Source organism: Dermacentor albipictus, chromosome 2 (assembly GCF_038994185.2).
Source record: "Dermacentor albipictus isolate Rhodes 1998 colony chromosome 2, USDA_Dalb.pri_finalv2, whole genome shotgun sequence".
NCBI lineage: Eukaryota > Metazoa > Arthropoda > Arachnida > Ixodida > Ixodidae > Dermacentor > Dermacentor albipictus.
The window spans coordinates 164,669,806-164,690,126 of record NC_091822.1 but is presented as its reverse complement, the minus strand read 5'-3'; the positions used below and the strand labels follow the sequence as shown (position 1 = coordinate 164,690,126).

At 48.0% G+C, this 20,321-nt stretch overlaps 1 protein-coding gene across 1 annotated transcript in view; it reads right to left on the bottom strand.

Annotated features, from left to right (window-relative positions):
• Nucleotides 1-20,321, bottom strand: part of LOC139056253 (uncharacterized) — a 642,331-nt gene that overhangs the window by 2,737 nt on the left and 619,273 nt on the right. Inside the window, exons 13-21 of the mRNA XM_070534328.1 lie at nt 16,477-16,560; nt 15,779-15,875; nt 11,519-11,790; nt 10,403-10,531; nt 10,011-10,057; nt 7,627-9,320; nt 6,792-6,896; nt 6,451-6,558; nt 3,628-3,924 (exon numbers count right to left, since the gene is read on the bottom strand). Of these exons, the coding sequence (XP_070390429.1) occupies nt 3,628-3,924; nt 6,451-6,558; nt 6,792-6,896; nt 7,627-9,320; nt 10,011-10,057; nt 10,403-10,531; nt 11,519-11,790; nt 15,779-15,875; nt 16,477-16,560 (2,833 nt within the window). The remainder of the gene's footprint in view (nt 1-3,627; nt 3,925-6,450; nt 6,559-6,791; nt 6,897-7,626; nt 9,321-10,010; nt 10,058-10,402; nt 10,532-11,518; nt 11,791-15,778; nt 15,876-16,476; nt 16,561-20,321) is intronic.

Genomic DNA, 20,321 nt, shown 5'->3' with positions numbered 1-20,321 from the left:
GGGACACTCAAAGAAATAAAATAAGCACAAAAAAGCATGCTGTTATTAAAGATGACACATAGTTGTGCAGTATTTTTGCAATATCCAAAGCAGTTTGGCAGTGCAGCGATAAGCTGAGGGACAATGTAAGCAATACGACCGAAAAAGTATTAGCTACTCTATTGTACCTGATATAACGAGCCAGAAAGCAAGGAGGAGGAAGATATGCACTTACACAATATCGAAGAAACAAAACAGGTGAACAAGTGTATGAGAAAGAACAACTAAATCAGGTCAGTGCTACATGCGGCCACAGTGGTGTCATATTTTTGCTCGTTGCGTCTGTGTTACTTCGTTTCCTTAGCTAAATAAGAGAAATGAGAAAGATGTAGGTTTATTACTTTGAATGATTTAGCGAAAAACTCGATTTAGAAAGCATATTATAATATGATGTGTCGTGTGTCTTGGTGAATTGTTCAATGCTGTTTAGATTTAGATAAAGATAAAAGACATGAGGGGCGAGACACTAACATCAAGCAGCAGTTTTAGGTGTTGTGTGGTGTTAAGCACATGCAGGGCGTAACCAGCTGTTGAGGATTGCGTGGTTGTCCGGCCCAGCAGAGATTTAGTTAACATTTAACATGAACAGTGCATTCATTCAACTCGAGCTCTTGTCTTTTATGACGTACAAATTTTAAACAAGTTTGTACCCTTGAAAACGCTCTGCTGAAGTCGCAAAGAACTCTCGGTGAGATGTATCCTTGTTTGAGGTACTTACCAGGTTTGCATCTTCTCGTGACCAAGCAACTTGCTCAACAGAGACTACAGCAGGTGCCTACCTACATTCTACGCTACGGTCCCGAGCAACGCTATGTCGGACTAAGGTCAGGGGAAGTCCTAAGCTTCAGGCTTCAATCAATGTTTGCTACAGGTCATGCAGGTATTCTGATCAAACTAGAGTATTATAATATTCCGTCACAGCATAATAGTTTTGGGTTTCTTTCAGCCCCATTTACCACGAGGCACGCCTTGACTAAAAGAATACGCTACGTACAAAGAAAATAGTGTCAAAAGCCGCCTTAGTTCGATCGCTAAGCTGTCCAACGATCTGCTGTCCATATAGCCGGATTTTTGCCGCAGCTATTCGACGAATCCTGGACCTCGAAATAGATTTCACAGCAACTCATCATGTGACAATGATGTGATGTTTTGGCACGAAGTGATGCCTTGGCTTAGCTATCAATTACTTCCATTCAATCGCTCAAGAACAAGAGAAGCTCTTGCAAAGCCGAAGGGAGGCTCGCGAGCGTGACGTTAAACTCACGTTGGTTTCAAGCGCTGTCAGGCTTTAAATTAAGATAATAATGACAGTCACAAATCACATGATTAAATATCAATACACGTGCCATGTTCTATTAATCCTAGGCTCACATTCTAAGTTTCTTACGCATTAATTAACCAATATATCAATGTTTTGTCATCTGCTGCGCGTTTTACTTTGCTATGCCCATACAATTCTTCAATTAGATAAGCTACACCGTTAGTACCACAAAGTCCTGAGTTAACGATTTGTTTTATAGGTATATTAGTAAACTACTTAGCGTTGCTAAGACTGAAAAGATGCCAGTGAAAAGGTAATGAAAGTATCAGTGAACAAGTACCAGTCAACAAATTCTGAAGTATGAGCTGCAACGTGGGGTAACCTACTGACAAAAGGCCCAGGCCTGACAGCGCCATGGGCAGCACTGAGTTTGATCCGGTCTGGCACTTGACTGCATTAAGAGAGATGCTCGAGAGACACGCCTTGGAGAAGAGTCATACGAATAGGTAAGCGAATCAACGAACATGTGACGCTGATCATTAACCAAAGAGCTGGCTGAGGTCTTCACGATAAAAAGCCTGAACGCAGACCATTCGACGGGCGCATGCAAGCCTATGCGGTTGGTGATAGGAGCCGCAACATTTATCTTAATTTACGCCGTAATACTTTCCGACAAGTAAAAATTTGCGAAATAAAGTTGTGCCTTTTATTGTTGTGCACTTTGCGCCTGCTTAGGCTGTAGACATCCTCCACTAGCCTACGCGACAACGTCACGCGTCGAGCCCCCTTTCAGCTGGTCTCTGATTGTGAGATAACTTGTCCTGAGACGTGTTAGATAGATTTGCTTCACTGACACTGGCAATAGTTCTTTCAAAGGCAACAATGAGGTGATTGATACGGTGTGTGCACTGCAAGCATGTATGCTGCAACGGTGAAGAGGGGAAACAACACAACAAGGTAGGCTTTTGTGTGTGTGTGGAAGATGACGCGCGCACTCCAAGAAAAAATATTGGGCAAGTAGCTTTCTTGTCGAGCATGGATTTTCGGTGTAGAAGACAGTTGGAGTAGACCAAGCTGATCGCTACCGAATGAAGCCACTACACCTTGTATCCAGCTAACGTGCCCATACGCCATGGCCTACTCTATTATGATACGTTTAGAGAAGTCTCGAAGACACTTTGAGTGGGCAAGGAAAAACGCCCAGTGCTAACGGTAGGTTGGCTTCGACATCTCTCCTGGTTATCAATACATAAAAAGATGAATTTATGCTCATCAACACGTTACAGCATCCTTTTGCCTTTGAAAACGCCACTACTACAAGTCGTAAATGAGGGAACTCGCAAAATAAAAGCTTGGCCGAATCCAACGAGAGGTGAACACAGCGGACGAACAATGTTGTTGGCGCGCAAATGAAAACGATAGGTAAGTGCGGGTACGATCTTCCCTGCAATATGGTACGTGAAGCTCACTTCGGAGCGCAAAAGAAAAGAAGCTGTGAGGATGCTAAGCTGAAAGCTCGACCTTGTGTACCTGTGCGTTTCCTTGAACGTCTCTTGAAGATGGTTCTCGTGTGGAGCGGCTAACTATGTCAAAGCATCGAGAAAGAAAGACATCTAAAGATCGAATTTCTGTTTTGTCAAATTTGTCAGAAATGCGCAGGAAACATTGGAAGACACGGGACGGGTGCCCGAGTTCGATGTCACTGTTTCTACAAGAAGGGCGTCTTCGCCTTGAGGAAGACCGCTCATCGAAATTTTGGCACGGGAGTCGGGCATACTGTCCCATTGCTCTTCCAGACTTTCTGCAGAACTCACCATCCGCCGAGAAGCCTATTGACCCGCCCACAAGAGTCGGTTGGTTGAACGGGCTAGCACTTGTTCTACCGCAGATATACGTAAACCAGCCTGCCTCGAACGACGTGAACCCGCCGTGGTTGCTCAGTGGCTATGGTGTTAGGCTGCTGAGCACGAGGTCGCGGGATCGAATCCCGGCCACGGCGGCCGCATTTCGGTGGGGGCGAAATGCGAAAACACCTGCGTACTTAGATTTAGGTGCACGTTAAAGAACCTCAGGTGGTCGAAATTTCCGTAGTCCTCCACTACGGCGTGCCTCATAATCAGAAAGTGGTTTTGGCACGTAAAACTCCAAATCTAATCTAATCGAACCACGTGAGCGCGTAGCACACGCCAGAAGCTACGAGAGTGATAGCAGGGAGGGGGGGGGGGACGTTTCGTTTTTCTTGGAGTGCGCGCGTGCGGAGCACACCGCGGCTAGAGCGATGGCGAGCCAGCAGGTGTGGGCCCCGCGGCGACGCCCGCCGCACGTACCCCACACAGTGCGGAGTCGGAGGCCGAGGCCAGTGCCGAGAGTGAAGGCTCATGCCACGACGAGCTGTGGGGCGTGCGGTGTCGGTGGTGCGAACGCGCGTTGGGGAGGCTGGCCCGGGGCCACGAGTAGAGGAAGGGTCGCCCCCCTCCGCGTGCCGAGGAGGCGACCTGCTCGGCGGTGGTCTGCGCGGCCAGGCGCTGCTGCCGGGCTCGACCCCGCTCGCCCCCATCCTCCTCTTCCTCTTCCTCCTCCTCCTCGAGGAGGGGATCGGCTCGTGCACTATCCACGGACTCGTTCTGTTGGGCAGGGCGGGGTTTGGGGGAGAGGGAGGGGGAGGAGGTACGAAGGCACAGCGTGCCACGGTACACCCGCGCAGGGCTCAGACACTTGCAGCAGAGAGAGAGAGAGAGAGGGCTACTACTTGCAACTACATCAGTTCACAACTATAGCAGCTACTTGTGCGGCGTAACCGGGTATTCTTTTCGGGACGTGGGGAGGTGGTGATTGCGCGCACTGTGCAAGCCGCACGAAGTGTACCTGGTAAGTGCGCCTTTTGTTCTTCCCGCCGAACCGCGGTTCAATTGGTGAGCAATTTAAGCGTCGGATACAGCTAACAGCACCACATTCACTGATTGCGGTGCTCGCTGCGTAGTATTGTGCTAAACCTGGCCTTTAGACTGCGCACGAAATTTATGATGCTTGTGTGAAAACAATCGTTGAATGCCTATAATGGCAGGTGGCCCGCCTACGGCAGCTATCAAGTAGGTGAGCTATACAACCTGCGTAGTTGTCTCAGGTTCATTAGGCTATACGCTTAAATGTTGCTTGATACGCTGCACAGTGTTCAGGAACGCGCTACTTTAAGCACTCTTCTAATGCGCGTTATGACGTAATCACGCATCTTTACTGGCTGACTGCAAACTGATCAATGTTTAGCAAAAGCCAGGGCGGGCTCGTTGCCACGAAATATTCGCACGGACTCACTGCCATTCCTTAAGCGCACGTTGGGGGTTTCTTGTATTGGTGACGTTAGGCAACTTCAAACAGAATTCGCAGAGTGGGCTGTATTGCAAAGCGTTGCATTCTTTCTGCGGGTACGAATAGCGGGACGTATTCCGTCATATGTCGCTCAACGCTAATTTCAAGTGCAACACTGTAAGGAATGACATGGAGTACGTTGCCGAAACGGTAATAGCTGGAGCCTATAATAAATGCAAACACTCCAATTTTATGTGCTCATCATCTGGCGTCTGTCTTGTATAGCTCGTACTTTTACCTGGTTGCGGAAACCGTTGCAATTCGAAGTTTTGTTTTAGTATTTCGTTCGCTTGACGCGCATTGGTGTTCAGTAATTGAAATTACGACAACGGCAAAGCCCTGTATCTTGTTCCTCAAAGTGCGCGGGTTCTTTCATGCGCTTCTCTACGTTGGGTCAAGGGGCCACCAAAATGCGAAATCGTTGGTCGTGATGTGATGCATTGTCAGTGCAAAAATGAAGTGTCGTGCACACTGCTTATTTACTATGTGGACTACTATAGACATGCATTTACAATGAGCATTCCTCGATGCAGGCCTACGATGGAGGCTGTAGGTTAAACTTTTTTCTTGCTAACTAGAGAGGGCTTCTCGTTATTCAGAATATAACACTACGCTTTAGCCTTATAGTAGTAGACTGCCATTCCAATCTATGTCACTGTTTTGTTACCATCAAGATAACAAACCAATCTTGACAGTCACGCCCTTCTTCGTAGTGAAATGGTCGTGTGTGGAACAAGGGCAGCCTCAGCGTGGAGTAAATGTTTTGATTCAATGTTTTGATTCAATGTTTTGATTGAATGAGTAAATGTACTGCCCTAACGAAAACAAGTCCTCTTTTTCACACGAGGACTCCGGAATGAGGCTTGCTTCGTACGCCCATTGACGATCACTTCGAAATTTCAACTCCCTTTAAAATATCATACTGTGAAATGCAAGTTTGTACACCCTAAACACAATATAGATAGCTTCATTTCTTGCTGTTGGTTGCTACAATGTATTTCGCGTGCGTCAGTGTTTTGCCAACAACTCAAGTAATACGCCGTAGACTCATCGGAATTGGAACATCGCTCCATGGGTGCATGCAACAAAGAATGCTCACATGTTTCATTTCCTTAAGTTATAGAGGTGTGTGGTCATTCGGGATGGTGAAGGTCCTACTGTGAACTCGTAACTATGATCGAGGTGAAGGACACGTAAATCAAGTCATGCATTGAAAAAAAAAATCTGTCCATGCAATTGAGGTTTAGTTTAATGGTTTCGCGTTTTAGAATTAGTCTTGCCTTTTGTCGTGTAGTCTTTGGTGAAATGTTGACCGCCTTACAACGAAGGCATAGAGAAGGCAACAACGCAAAAAGCCGGTTAGAAGTGATTTAGCGACATGTGGATAATTTGAGACATCTTACGTTACTTTTAGTACTCCTGCATCACACGCACTGAAAGAAATCGCCTCCAGTCAAGAAAGTGTGTGGTTTCGCAGAGCAGATCGTTTGCACGAAAAAATGCGACGAATCAGTATTCCCAGCAATAGCTGGGCTGTCACGATGTTTCTGGAAACGAAAGTGATGACCTGCGACGAGCAGTTTTTGCAAACGAAATGCTTTGCGAGACCACGACTGCAAGGGCAGCAGAATACACTTATTTTAGATATGCTTATTGACCAACATTAAGAGTAATTCGCTACAATGGAGACACAATATTTCAGTGTTGAATATATGCTGACGAAGAAGCCAAAGAAGTCATACAAATTTGAAGTAAGGAAAGCAGATTTTGCAGACTAATCTCACCGTCAATACGAGGTCCTCTTCGTCGGACCAGGTCAAACTAGTGTCGCTTAGACTGCTCACTTCTTCGAGGTAGCTGACTTCCCGCTCCAAGCGACTGAGTTCTTGTTCCTGGCGAATAAGGTCGGGTCAGAATTAGGAAGGGCCATTAAAGTCAGATCCACATGCCAGCCATGGATGTGTTCGCACGTGTGAAACGCTGTGTATAATTTGAATCTAAGGAAATTCAAGGGGCGTTGGAAAATGTGCAAGCACCTTATCACCAAAATTTTATTCTCACGTCCCTGGCTTTACTTTGTGTTCCTGGCCATTGTCAGCATCTTGTCTGATTACATTGTGCTCACCTTTATAAGCAGCTTCCTCTGAAGGTCGCATATCACAGCATCCTTTCGCTTGAGGTCGTCTTCTAGAAGAGCTACCTTATTACGTAGTTCGTCTTGGGTCTCATGCTATGTGAGGAAAAAAGAAAGAAGAAAGATGTTTGTGGGCTGGTGCTGTATGATAGCATAAAAATACTTAGTTTCACTGATGGAAGCCTTCGAAAGTATCTTGGTAGGCTGACAATAGATCCTTAGCATAATTTGATTATTTTCTCGTTTCAAGCAAAAAAAGACATTTCTTCATCAGGGTGGGCCATGACGACGCATGACGCTGCCTGGCCGTAATGACGACAAGCCCACTTGTCAAAATGTCACCTGGTCCCTGGCGATAAGTCACCTCTTGAACCACCGGCTCCAAGTTGAAGCTTACATTTTGCCTACCATTGGCTACCTCAAGTTTCTGTATTCATGTGACCTATCTCTTTTCTTTGGAAGCGCACAACATGTATCTCAAGTGCACGCCTCATTGATGATAACACAGAAGTTGACTTCACAGACATGTTGCCTCATAGATAAATTAATTTGATTCATTACATTTCATGAACGTTCCTGCACGGACAGCTTGAATCAGATATGTAACGGTTACGACCTCAACACAGAAGATAGTTACACGGACGCCCAGCAAAATTCTGACTGGACAGTGCGCATAAGTCTACTTCAAAAGGGGAGAATAACCCCAAGAAGTCTACGACCACATGAGCAGGAAAAGCCAATAGTGATTTTCGTTCTCGCTAACTGATCACTACTTAGCCTTGCAGTTGCATGGTGGCAGAGAAGAACCATAGGAAGCACCACAAACCAGGTATGTCTTGAAGGCAATTTTGATGTGCTTCATGGCGGCTGCCACGTACTGCTCGATACCGTCCTCCTGCGTGAGCAGCTCGGAGACAAGGCACTGCTCCAGGCCGTTCTCCGGTGACGGCCTTTCGATGATCACCTTCCGAATGCGACCCCTGAGATGCTCTCCGCCGTTGCCCTGAGCTCGGGCCGTCGTCCGTGGCGACGGCGGTCGCCTGGACGGTGGCGCCTGGTACGACCCGGCGTCCGTCGACTCGAGTTCGACGGCCTCCATTCTTTGTAGCAAAGTGCGCCTTGCCGCGTGTCCTTCCATCGTGTTTCGGCTCCATAGTCGGCTCCTGAAGGACTGCTGAGAGTGCTGAGAGTGGGTAGTCGTCCCGGGCGCTGCCGGGGGAGCTAGTCGCGCCATGGCGTCAGACTGCTGTTGTTGCGTCTGCGACTGCTGTTGCGGCTCCCGCAGGATGTCTAGGCTTCCCGAGTCGGCCGAGCTGTGCTGTGCTTCTTCTAGTGTGTCCAAGGCGCCACGCCGCGACATGCTCATCACGCTTACTTGCGGTAAAAGAATGGCAGAGTTGGCGGATGTCACCGGTGGTCCCGAGGAGATCGTCGTAGCAAAGCCGCCGCTCCGCCGGGCGCCTGCACCGCTAACGGCGCGCCCGCCACCTACACCGTCGTGGGTTAGTCTTGGTTTACTCTCGCACGGTTCTGACACCGGGCTGGGACTGCGAAACACCTCGTCTTCCAGTTCAAACTTAGGCGACAGCATCTGCAGAGGTCCGCTATCGGAACCCGACTCGGCGCTCGCAGGTGCCGGCTGGGTCCGCCGCAGGGACACTTGAGCGGATGACGTTGCCGGTGGCGCAGATTCCCGCTGCGGGCTCAAAGAAAGCGTGTCCGGTCGCGGAGGTGAGAGCTTTGTAGACACAACATTACTACTTGAGGCACTTGGTTTGTCTGCCGACGCCGATGGCGCTGACGCCGCGGCTGCGGTTGCGGTGGTCTGAAGCTTAGATTCTTTTTCCTTCTTATCTTCCATGGCTTTCAGTAGGAGGACTCGCTTGAGGAGCGGAATGTTTTGGTTTGCCACCGCCTCGGCGGCCGGGTCGCTGGGTGGAGGCGGGTGAACCTGGAGCGTGACGGTCGGTGTTTGCTGTTTGTGGCTCGTCGAGTCGCCGCCGGGCTTGAGCCGATGTAGGACGTCGGCGATGCTCTTGCGGGACGGCGCCGCCGCCGGCGCCGCCTTCTCGACCGTTGATGACCTGCCGGCCGACGTCACTTCCGTTGACGCCAAGGACATGCTTGCCTGGAGCCGCGACAGCCTTCGCCGTTCGAGCAAGCTCGAGTGCGTTGTCGGTTCGAGACGCGAAATCTGGTTCGATGCGCGGTCTTGCTGTGCGTACGACTCGCGGCGAGCGTGGACGCCACCTCCTGCAGCGCCGGTCGAAATCGACAAGTGTTTGGGAGCGGCGTCGCTGGGAGCCGAAGACTTTGCGGCCTTCTCTGCGTCCCGGAGCATTTTGATGCGCGTCAGCAGAGGAAGCCCCGCGCCGATGGGCTGCACGGGACTGGTGCCGCTGGACTCCTGGTTGGTAGATGTCCCCAAAGATGGGCCCATGCTCTTGAGAGCCGATGGTCTCTTGGCAAGGTCGGCCAGCTCTTCTTCGCCCTTGATGCATGATATGCTGGTGACAAGGCCTGCGGTACGTGCAGAGAACTTGAGACAAATTGTGACGCGCCCACCTTTACCAGCTCATCGGAAAGCACAGGCACAAGAAGCGAAGCGTAATATTGTTCAAAGGGTCGCTCCTCATGAGGGGCCACCCTAGAACTCAGGCCTGCCAGATCATAACTGAACAGAATCTCAATATAGTTGTTACCACCACCTTACATGTTGGCACATAATAACCAACGACACGGGACATTTAAGAGGATAAGTGAAGTGAAGCCCGAAGAAAAGCGAGATCTACATTTATTGATTTGTGGACTCGTGTGCAAAGCATTCTACGTGATAAAACATTTCGAATGTGCCAAGTTTCTTGCTGAGCATTTTGTTCTTGTTCTACACGTTACGTGGGGTAGCTGCGGTGCCGCCTGAGGGCGCCAACATCTACTTTAACATAATTCAAATAGAGGACGATAATCAATTCTCTAAAAGACACTCCTATGATCTAGCATTCATTTTATACAAATGAGGCGTGCGTCTCGCGTTGATGTAGTGCTGTGTCAGGACTGTCACGATCTGTGCTTCGATTGAATAGACAGGAAATGTTACCAAGCGCTTTTGTTATTTTATTCAATCTTTGGCGCAATAATTTATCAGTATGTTTTAATTACAACGAAGTGAGGATCTTCTTATATGCTACTGTCTATAGAAAGCATTCTTACCTTTGAGTGCTTGGCCTCCTTGAGAGTCCTGGCGGGTTTGGAACCGCCTGAAAGGCAACGTGAAATTAGGCAAAATATTCGAGAGCACTACTTCTCATCTCTCTCGCTGATGTTGCCGTTATAATTGCCACTGCAGCTTGATTTGTTTTTTGCTCATATTAATGTAAACACATTCTGAGGTCTACTTATTTGTCAGTCTTGTTTTCTTGCAACGAAACAAATTAATTGGTAATGAAATTATGTACTGCAGGCACATGGTTCACGATAATTTCTGGCTGCCGGATCCGGTGAACTTGAAAGACGTACATGCATACGATGCCGCAAACGGTTTTGTAAGGAAACGAGGCAAGCAACGCAATACAAGCAAGCACTGACTGAGCCAATCGGCTGACCTTAGCAGCTTGTGTAAGGACTTGGTGACCGGTGTCGACGGAGTGGCCGCGTCGCTGTCCTCTTGGTGATCATCCATTGAGGACAGGACGGGGTCCATTTCAAGCTGTATATCGGGTGGTTTCTGGGTGCTGAAAATAAATAGAACCAGAAGAGTGACGCGATTACCGGGTACGGGGAAATGAAAACATTACTGGGATTTTGACACCGGTACAGTAAGGGCTATGCGGGTCCAACATGAAATAGATATGTGCAAGTGCCTCCACAGATGTTTTCTACGAGTTTGTGTCTCTCGACATTTTATGGATAAACGGTAAACGTGGATCTCGACTACACAGCGTCGCTGTTCATTTATAAACGGAGAAACCTTACATCTCGCATCCACATCATAAAGAGTACTGCAGACGTATGACCTGAACCATGAGGTTTATCCAACATTCGAATGATTCAGACGAGCATGGTTCAGCAGTAGGGAGTTCGCCTTTGTGTGAATTTCATCATTTCATTGTACGGATTTGCGAGCGCAGCTGGAACGTGTGCTGACGAAGAAAAAAAAAAGGAAAGGGGCGCCATCAACACATGTGATGTGCTCAACGAGGACAGATTTCAGCATATGTGACGGCTCAGTGCATTAGTCGCATTGTCCACCACTGTTGCCTAAGGGCCCCTAAACCAAAGTAAACGTCCTGATAGACTTGAGGGCAGTATGGCACAGCCTGGAGTCTCATGGCTTAGCTGCTTCGTGCTTTAGTCGGCTTTTCCGCCTCCAATATACATAATCTCCAATGACTGTCAGGCTGAAGTTTTACTGATTGACTGACTGACCGCCTCATTGAACTAAATTTTATCATTGATGACTTCTCTCTATCCTGTCTTATTTACTCGTCACTGGACAATGCATTGACTTCTGAGAGATGTATGAGGGCGCTGACGCAAAGAGGAAAAATAAGGCTAACAGACCGAAGGTAGTCGCGGTTTCTCACCACTTGAGATGAACCTCGACAGAGCATACGACATCAGCTTACACGCTGCCTCGGCTGCGGGTCTCAAGACAACGCGCTTCCATTTCTATCGTTTAGAACACACCAAGATTGATGACCAACGGAGAGCGTGCTCACGTGGTGTTGGTGCGGCTCCTGAGAAGCTGCCTGATGTTCTTGACGTCCTTGCGCAGTCTACGCATGGCGTCCATGGAGCGCGGTCCCCTCGAGTGCACCGAGCCCTGCGGGGAAGCCGAGCCGTCGCCGGCGCCCGCCGCCGATCCCGGCAGGGCGCCGGCCACGGTGCCTCCGCCGACGGTGCTGCGCGAGATGATGTCGTCCGCTTTCTTCACGGACGCCGCCAGGCGCGCCTCCATGAGCCGCTTCCGACCCATCGCCTGCAGGATCTCCTGCGGGACGGAAGGGGAAGAGGAGGGTGCGCGAAACGGCTTGCCCCTGCTCATTGTACCAACCCTACGATCACTGTTTCGATAAGGCCAGAAACGTGTGTTTACCTTTGTCGTGGCATCTGGTATTCTAAGGCCCGGGTCGCTATAACGTGTAAAGCTGCTCCAAACTGTTTCTATATTACGTTTCCGCAGTCAACATACCACGAATGGTAAACTATAATACGGGTCACCCCACTTCGCCCGTCTGTCACGTAGCGCCGTGAAAACCACGGATACTGCCCATCTGATGTGACGCGTGCACGCTGATTATGCGTGACTAGAACGAAGAAAAGAAAAATAATTATTTCCGATGCTACACCTTTCTTGTCATTAGCCCCCCACTATTGGTGAAAAGTTTTCGGGGTGCACCCATTTCGCCTGTCTGTCACGCAACGTCACAAAACTGCAACATTGACCATGTCAAGTTGACGTGCACGAATTAAAATGCATTAATATGCCGAACAAGACGGAGTTTCTTTATTTAGGAGTAGGCGGTGACTGCCCCGTTCCGAAAGGAATAGAAGATGTCTGCCTATACCGATCACGTTAAAAATCCTAAGAACGTGGCGTCGTTACAGTCAATCCAACGTCCCCCGAGAACTTCAGAGACAATGAGCAGACGTCGTAAGACTAGAGTATGCTAGTATCATCTAGAATGATAAGGGGCAGCAGTGACACCCCGTAATGCAATCACACTCTCGTAATGATAAGCACCGTTCATTGGAAAATGCATCTTGCCGTTTTTGTTGCTGTAGTGCATTGGCGAATCACAGCGATACAGCAGTTCGATTCTGCAGACCTTCATGTGACTGTCCTGTATAGTTACCTTGCGGGTACGCCGCTTCTGATGAAAAACTTCACAATTATGTGCGCACATTCCAAGGTGCGTGGTATTGTTTAGGTATGTAATTCGCATCTTCTCCTTTAAACAAGTACAAGGACAACGTAGGTCCGGTGATGATCACAACGCTCGCACCAGGTTTCCACGTGTGTAACAATTACAAATCCCTAAGTAAAGATCATGTTACACTCACTCATTTAGTTCCGAGTAGTGCTCCTCGAAACGTCATTACGCCATTTCAGGCGCCTGTGCACATCGGTCATAAACGTAAGCTTGACAGTACGTGCTGTTTTACCATTCCTTGAAAGTCTTGTGCTGGCTCGCAAGTTCAGTCCGATATCTCGAGCTTCATTGAAATTCCACCGTATGCTTTTCATACGATATTCATCGTGCGCTACATTATCTGCAAGTCATAATTTATCCTGTCCTAAGATTACAATGTCGTAATTTCCGCTTTCTAATGATTTCCTGTGAGCGTTGTTGACAGTGGTGCGTTAGAAGGCGATTCTTGTCTTTGTCTCGTCGTTTATACTTCAAGCTTGTGAAACCCATAAGAACACCATCTCAACGGTGCATCGAAGACAGATGAGTAATGCTCACTGCACCTTCTCCAATTGTGTCCACTCGATACATTTAAGAAGAGGTCGCTGTATTTACTGATTATTTGTCACAGAATTCACTACCTTGGTATTACTCACGTTAATATTGTTGTTAGAGATACTGCACAAAAAAAGGTAATCCATGGCATCAATGAGTATGCCAGTTTTCAAATGCTTTTACGACCACTGGATACAGTTTCTAGCCTATAACGCATTTATCGGACCCACTTTGGAATGTGCCAGAACGGTTTATAGGCAAGAAAAATTGTAACCGATGGTGCTAACTGCGTTTGTTTTGGTAGCTGAGAGCTATTAGTAACAGTGACTTGCTTGTTTAGACAGTAGTGTTACTAACTCTATACAGTTACCAACTGCACGTATACCAAGGTAGTGAATGCTGTGACGACTATATAGCTAGTAACTACGACACAGTGTAGACCATGTGGCCAGGCCAAAGATAGGCACTGCACATGATCGTTTGCCCTGCGTGTTTTGCAGCTTTCCTGTAAGTCCTCAAAAAGGCGCAAGACAGCCCGGTTAAGCCTAACAGCATTCCTCTCGGATCGCCTTTCTCGCGAAGAAAAAGACAGCTGCTAACGCGCTTAGAGGATAAAGGTGAAGAGACAACCTTTTTTTCCTTCTCTGGTACGGCAGCAGATAACACGCGTGTTTGGTCGACCTTTTTATTCGTCACGACAACTTAGTCATATTACGTAGCTGCTTTGGAGGCGCGCGCTGACTCCATGCTTGACATTTCACTCCATTGTTCATGAAGGGTTTCATATATGACGGGGCCTTCATCGCTACTTGCTCAGGACCACGAGAATATTCGACATTGAAGATGACAGGTCACTTCAAAAAATAAGGAACACTGAAGCCACGCACATTTCTAACGTCACTAAGAAAGTAATTAAGCGCCCCATTAGATAGTAAAAAAAAAAAACTAGAATCAATATAGCACGAAAATAGTCATATGCTGCGCGTGTGTGAGATAGAAAGAGTAACGTAGACATTTGTGTTAGAAGATCCCCTATAATTTAAAGAAAGAGGCAACCAACGAGTCACACAGACAAAAAAAGATAGCCATGGATAACAAGAGCCGTTATGAACTTTGTGTAAGCGTGGTAAGACATCGCAGCCCTCATTTTGGAATAATTACACGGCTTACGCACTCGTTCCTGCTTCAGCCATCGTGGAAATGTCCCCACGAATCTGAAATTACCTCTTCTCATCACCGTCCCTCTGTGCCTTGTTACCTTGCCGATACGCGAAGCCCGACTGCAGCTCTCTCTCTTTAGCGTTCTGACATTCGCCTCGGTAGGCTTTCTCGAACTCAGTCTTTCTTTATCGGCGCCTTGTCCCACGTCCTATCTAAGTACGCCTGCTGCGTCACTGATCTCTTGGCCAGCCCGCATTCAACCTACACCTCCCTATGGCCTTTTTGCTATTGGCTCCCAATTAGTTCTTGCTTCTCCAGCGCCTTGTTCTTTTTCTGTTTCTTCGTCTACCGATGCTTTCTTTCACGTCAATTTGACTATATATTCCTCCTAGCGGTGCTTAGGGCTTCACCGTCGTTCGAACTGAGTCCTTTACTCGCACCTTCTCAGACATTACCCATTGGCAGGCAGCTACTTTGACACAACGACCTACACCTCCCTATGGCCTTTTTGCTATTGGCTCCCAATTAGTTCTTGCTTCTCCAGCGCCTTGTTCTTTTTCTGTTTCTTCGTCTACCGATGCTTTCTTTCACGTCAATTTGACTATATATTCCTCCTAGCGGTGCTTAGGGCTTCACCGTCGTTCGAACTGAGTCCTTTACTCGCACCTTCTCAGACATTACCCATTGGCAGGCAGCTTACTTTCGTTCGTCGGACCCGTATAGTTGTTTTTATTCTGCCCTTTCTTTCCCTCTTCTTGTACTCGGGTTACGGCAAGGTTTTCCGACCACAAGTTAATCCGCTTACGGCCACTTCCTGCACTCTTGACCCTTTTTTCAACCCCTGATGTTTCAGCGCATTAGGAGCTCCAGCCCGGAAGCGTACTGGGCGAACCAAAGCAATGTCGACGTCTTCCGGCAACGGAAAAAAAAAGCAGTGGCAGAGGATCGCTCGGCCGGGCATGCCGTATGCTTCATGGGCCAGCAACAACGCACCCATGCTTTATTTCGCTTTCAGGAGGAGGGGTATATATATATATAACCCCTCCTCCTTAAAGGGAAATAAAGAAGCATGGGTGCGTTGTTGGTGGCCCATGAATCCCATATATATATATATATATATATATATATATATATATATAAATGCAAACACAACAAATCTTATTTCGACGTTGCCTCCGGGTACCACCTCCATCCCATGTCCCTCGTCAGTGCTCCACTGAACCCTACATTAACTCATAGACATTCATTTGTGCCAATGGCTGAGTAAGATAGACGGAGAAAGACTTAACAGGGAAGTATAGATAGATGAGATAATACGTGAAAGGCAGGGAAGAGAGAAGAGGCAGTTACCTCAGCTTCGGGATAGTCCTTCATGGCAGAGAGAACGTCTTCCCTAGAGAGACTGAACAGTTCCGAGTAGCCTACAGATCGGACGTCAGCCGTTCGCCTGTTTCGTCCAGGACGAGAGGAAGGAAAGAGTGGAGAAAGAGAGAGAGAGAGAAAGAAAACGAAGAAAATTGACAGAGGATAGTGGTTTCCTGACCTTGCCGGCTGAACATAGCAATTGAGGTTTCCAGCAGAAAACACTGCCATGGACAGATGCGAAGACCATTGTGTCCGTGTCAGTGCTTTTTGTTGGAAATCGTTATTGCAAAGTTGAAAGAGATCAATAAATATCGCCAGTGGTATGGCTCACATTATAATACCAAAGATCTCTGAACTAACCTTAAATTTCACTGAGCCCTGAGATGTGTCCGCCTGTATCGGGAACGCTAAGTTTACCTTGTTCGAAAGGGAATATAACACCGGTTATTACAACTTTGACACAACGATAAAGACTTTAGAATTTCGCTGTTAACACACGAATTTGACCCGGATTGTGTTTTCGTGCTCCTTACAGATGGAAATCACGAATAGTATCTCCGAACATGAAACATGGGGGATTTAGCCGTAGAGTACGTGCGCACGAATGGAAGTTGCCACTGTCTTTTTTTTTATTCGAAGAGCTACCAATGGCAGAGATGATGCAATGACCAACGTCAACTTACCTATTAAATCCATCCAGATTTAAGATGCCGATTTCACCGAAGAAGTCACCGGCCTTCATTTGAGTGAGCACTTTTCCAGTTTCGCTGGAAGAAAGAGCGAACAAATGAACCATCAGCCATGAACCGGCGTCCATTTCCGAGCTGCAAGCTATTAGTAGCCTTGAATGCATCTAGAAACGAGAACTTCATCGGCGGGTGAGTTGCCAGTCAAAAAATGCGATGCGTCAAGGCTACATTCAGCTGCGCCGTTACAAAACATGTGCATACGAGCATGCCACCCGCTGCTACAGACATACAGGCTCTCACGCATAAAATACGGTCACGAACACGTGCACATACGCGCACGCGCACGAGAATGCGCGTGCGCGCGCGAACTCGCATACATGCCAATGCACACTGCACACCGCTATCGTTATCATACCCCCCTCTTCACTCACTTTAAGAGGGAGCTTTAGCTCGAGGCTAACTCCAATTTTAGAGCGCAGCTTTTAGGCGCCCGTTGCTGCGGCGAGCGCAGGCTTCGGCTTCCCACCTATTAACCGAGCGAACGAGCATAGCGAAAGATAAGAGTGAATGCGGAGCGCAGCAGGAGATTAAAAACGGGGATAGTGAAGAGAGTGCGAGGAGGAAAACGCAGGAGGAAAGTGCAGTGGAACCACGAGGCGGAAAGCGGAGGATGAGGCTATGGCGGAAGTGTGAGAAGAAAAGCGTAGTGCCGCGCAAGACGGGCTTTGCGGCGACGATGGATACGAGATGGAGCCAGAGTGGCGCGCGTCGTCTGTATGGACACAAAGCGCTGCATGGGCAGAGGTCTGTCTGCGGCGGCTGCTGTGTATCGTGCCCGTGCGTCACGATTTGCTCATTTCGCGCATCAAATTTTGCTCCGTTTGCAACGTGCCGCACCAGACATATTATCCGCGCCACGCAATACATTACGAAATGAAAATACGTATAAAGCTGCGCTCAATCATCGCATTAGGGAGTATCTTAATCGTTGGCAAATTAAAAAAGAGATATGTGTGTCATTCACACGAATACCAACTCCGGCAGCGGTAACCAAGCGCCCAAAGCCAGCGAGCGAGCTGTGTGACCAGTCATTACTGCAGCGTCCATACTGTTCATCACATAATCATGATAGTAGTTTCGATTTTGACCACGCTATTTCTCGATTGTATACTTTAGTTTACGACGCCACCACTACACTGATTTCAGTTCCATGGTGGAAGGTACAACTTGCGTTTTCTAGGTACCTTGTGTGTTCTGTGGCCTGGCCAAGAGGTTTTTTTAAAACCTGCTTGGGCCTGGCTATAAGACCAACGCTGTTCGAACACAACGCGACTGTCAGTGGTCATTCACTACTCCTGAGCCGAATTCTCAAGGGAAACACTGTTTCGAAGCCATAACAAAGAACCCTTTGACGTGCTCTAAGTAATATTCTCAATTTCGATCAACGTTCTTTTTGTTAGTGCTTGCGACAATTGTTAAGCTTAAGTAGCATTCATAACAAGTTCAATACTAAGGATGCTTCTTTTTACCTAATAATAACTGCATTCTTGCTGGAGACAAGATATGTCAAATAGTAGGATAATATCTTGAACAGTGTTTCGTTTCGGAAAAGCTACATTTTAGAGCACAACTCTTCGGTACCCGTTCCTTCGGCGAGCGTCGGCGTCGGTCTCGGCGTAACCAAGCGAGCGAGCACTACACTGAAGGATGAAAGAAAGAACATGGAGCGGCAGATGAAAAAAGAGTCGAACCGCTAACGGCGGCTCCAATGAATGCAGCCCCTTCAGTGACGTGCGCGCGGGAAACTGGTTTCATGAGGACTCGCCCTACCGCTCGATGCGTACTCGTATCTGGTGTCAGCCAGACCGCTAGTGTCGCACTATCGTCTGCTAGCGCCAGCTCTCGTTCGCGCTTGTTCGGTTTGGTCTCTTTCGCGCTTGTTTCAATTGTTATGGTTTGCGATTGCTTTGCAATCTAATTGTATCGCGACGAGAATTGTAGATAATTTTCTGGAAGCCAAGGGGTTGATCGAGGGGCCCTTTTTTATTAGTCTATCATAAGAAGCTAACAAACACTGACACCGAGGACAACATAGAGGAAGTTACTTGTGCTTAATAAATGAAATAAAGAAACGATAAATTAGTGGAAATGAAAGTGGATGGAAAAACAGCTTGCCGCAGGTGGGGAACGATCTCACAACCTTCGCATTTCACGTGCGATGCTTTACCAATTGAGCTACTGCGGCGCCGTTTTCCCATCCACCTTCTTGGATATTTATGTTTCCTAGTAGAACACCGGGAGTGTTAACTAGCGCCACCAATTACAAACCTTGGCGGCGGATGTGGAACACCCTTTCTGCCGCATGCGTCACGAGAACGTAACCTTTTTTGGTGAAAGCAACCGGCCAATAATCCCACACAAGCTACCTGAAGGCATCAATGTTGCCGGATTCGAGACCCTCGTCTTAGTGGCATATTTGAGCAGGTGATGTGAACGTTGTGGGATCTTTCCCCACCTGCGCAAGTTGTTTCTTTCTCCACTTTCATTTCCATTAATTTATCGTTCCCTTATTTCATTTATTAAGCACGAGTAATTTCCCCTATTTTGTCCGATTCTTTGTCCCGCATCAGAGAAAACTGGCGACAGAGGGAACACGAGTCGTTAGATTAAGAACGTGTTCGCGCACTAATAATTGAAGCCCACCTGGGCCCGACTTTGAGCCCGTGACAGCATTATCCAGAGCCAAAGCCTGGGAATCACAAGGGCGGGTATTCAAGGCGAGATGGCTTCACATTTCTAAGCCTCGAATTTTCAAAACCCAGAATTGCGGCGCAGTAACATTTGCGACTCAAGATAGCAGTACTAGCACCGGTAGGAACCTCCCCCCCCTCGCCCCCCCCCCCTAAGTATAAAGACCCTCTCGTTCTCCCCCTACGAGTGAAGAAAGCAATGGTAAAGGAAACAGTCAGCGTACACAAAATTGGGCATTCGATTCCCAATTGTAGTGGCGGATTTCTAATGGGTGCTGACTCCAGAAGACGCTCGTATGTAGTTAAATGGGTCGAAATTCGAGTGGTCAAAATTATGTGGCAACCGACAACTACGGCGCTCCTTGAAAGCCCTTGTTGAACTTTGGGACGTCAAGCATCCGTGGTGAGAGGGATCCCCACTCGCTCAGCGCTCTTTCATCCAAGTAACTCTTTATAAAAATGAAAGCGCCGAAAATTACCGCAGTGCCATCCACAAAGGTACGTTCCTCTGCAGAAACGTATGCCAGACTCACACCTCAGAAACTTTCGTTTGGTTCAAACCTTTTCTCTGCGTTCACCCGCAAGGAGCACAGGGAAGTGCCCGCACTGTGAGGAAAAATCTTCGGACATTTTCCACATGGTGTGGGCGTGCCAATCAATCCCTCACCTTCCCCCTGTACCCAACCCTACCCGGGAGGACTGGGAGGCGGCCCTGCTCGGCTGCTCCGACCTGGCGAGACAGAAGGCCCTGGTCGGCTGGGCCCAAGCCGCGGCTACAGCCAATGGGCTCCTGTAATGAGGTGCCCACCTAGTCTATATAAGGAACGGCCCCTTAAGGACTGCTCCACACGCTCCCTTAAATACTTCGAACAATAAAGTTTTTCAGTCAGTCAGTCAGCCGCAAGGAAGGCTGAGTATCGATCACCGAAAATGTAGGGCCAAATAGTAGGTATGTAACATGTACGCCCTTGGTTTTCGATTGATGAGTCCTGGGAATGCCACAATAACTTTCGACTCCTTGTTAAGTGAGTATATTTTTAATAGAGTCGGAACTCTCTGCACATTTTACGTAGGTCTTAAGTGACAAGC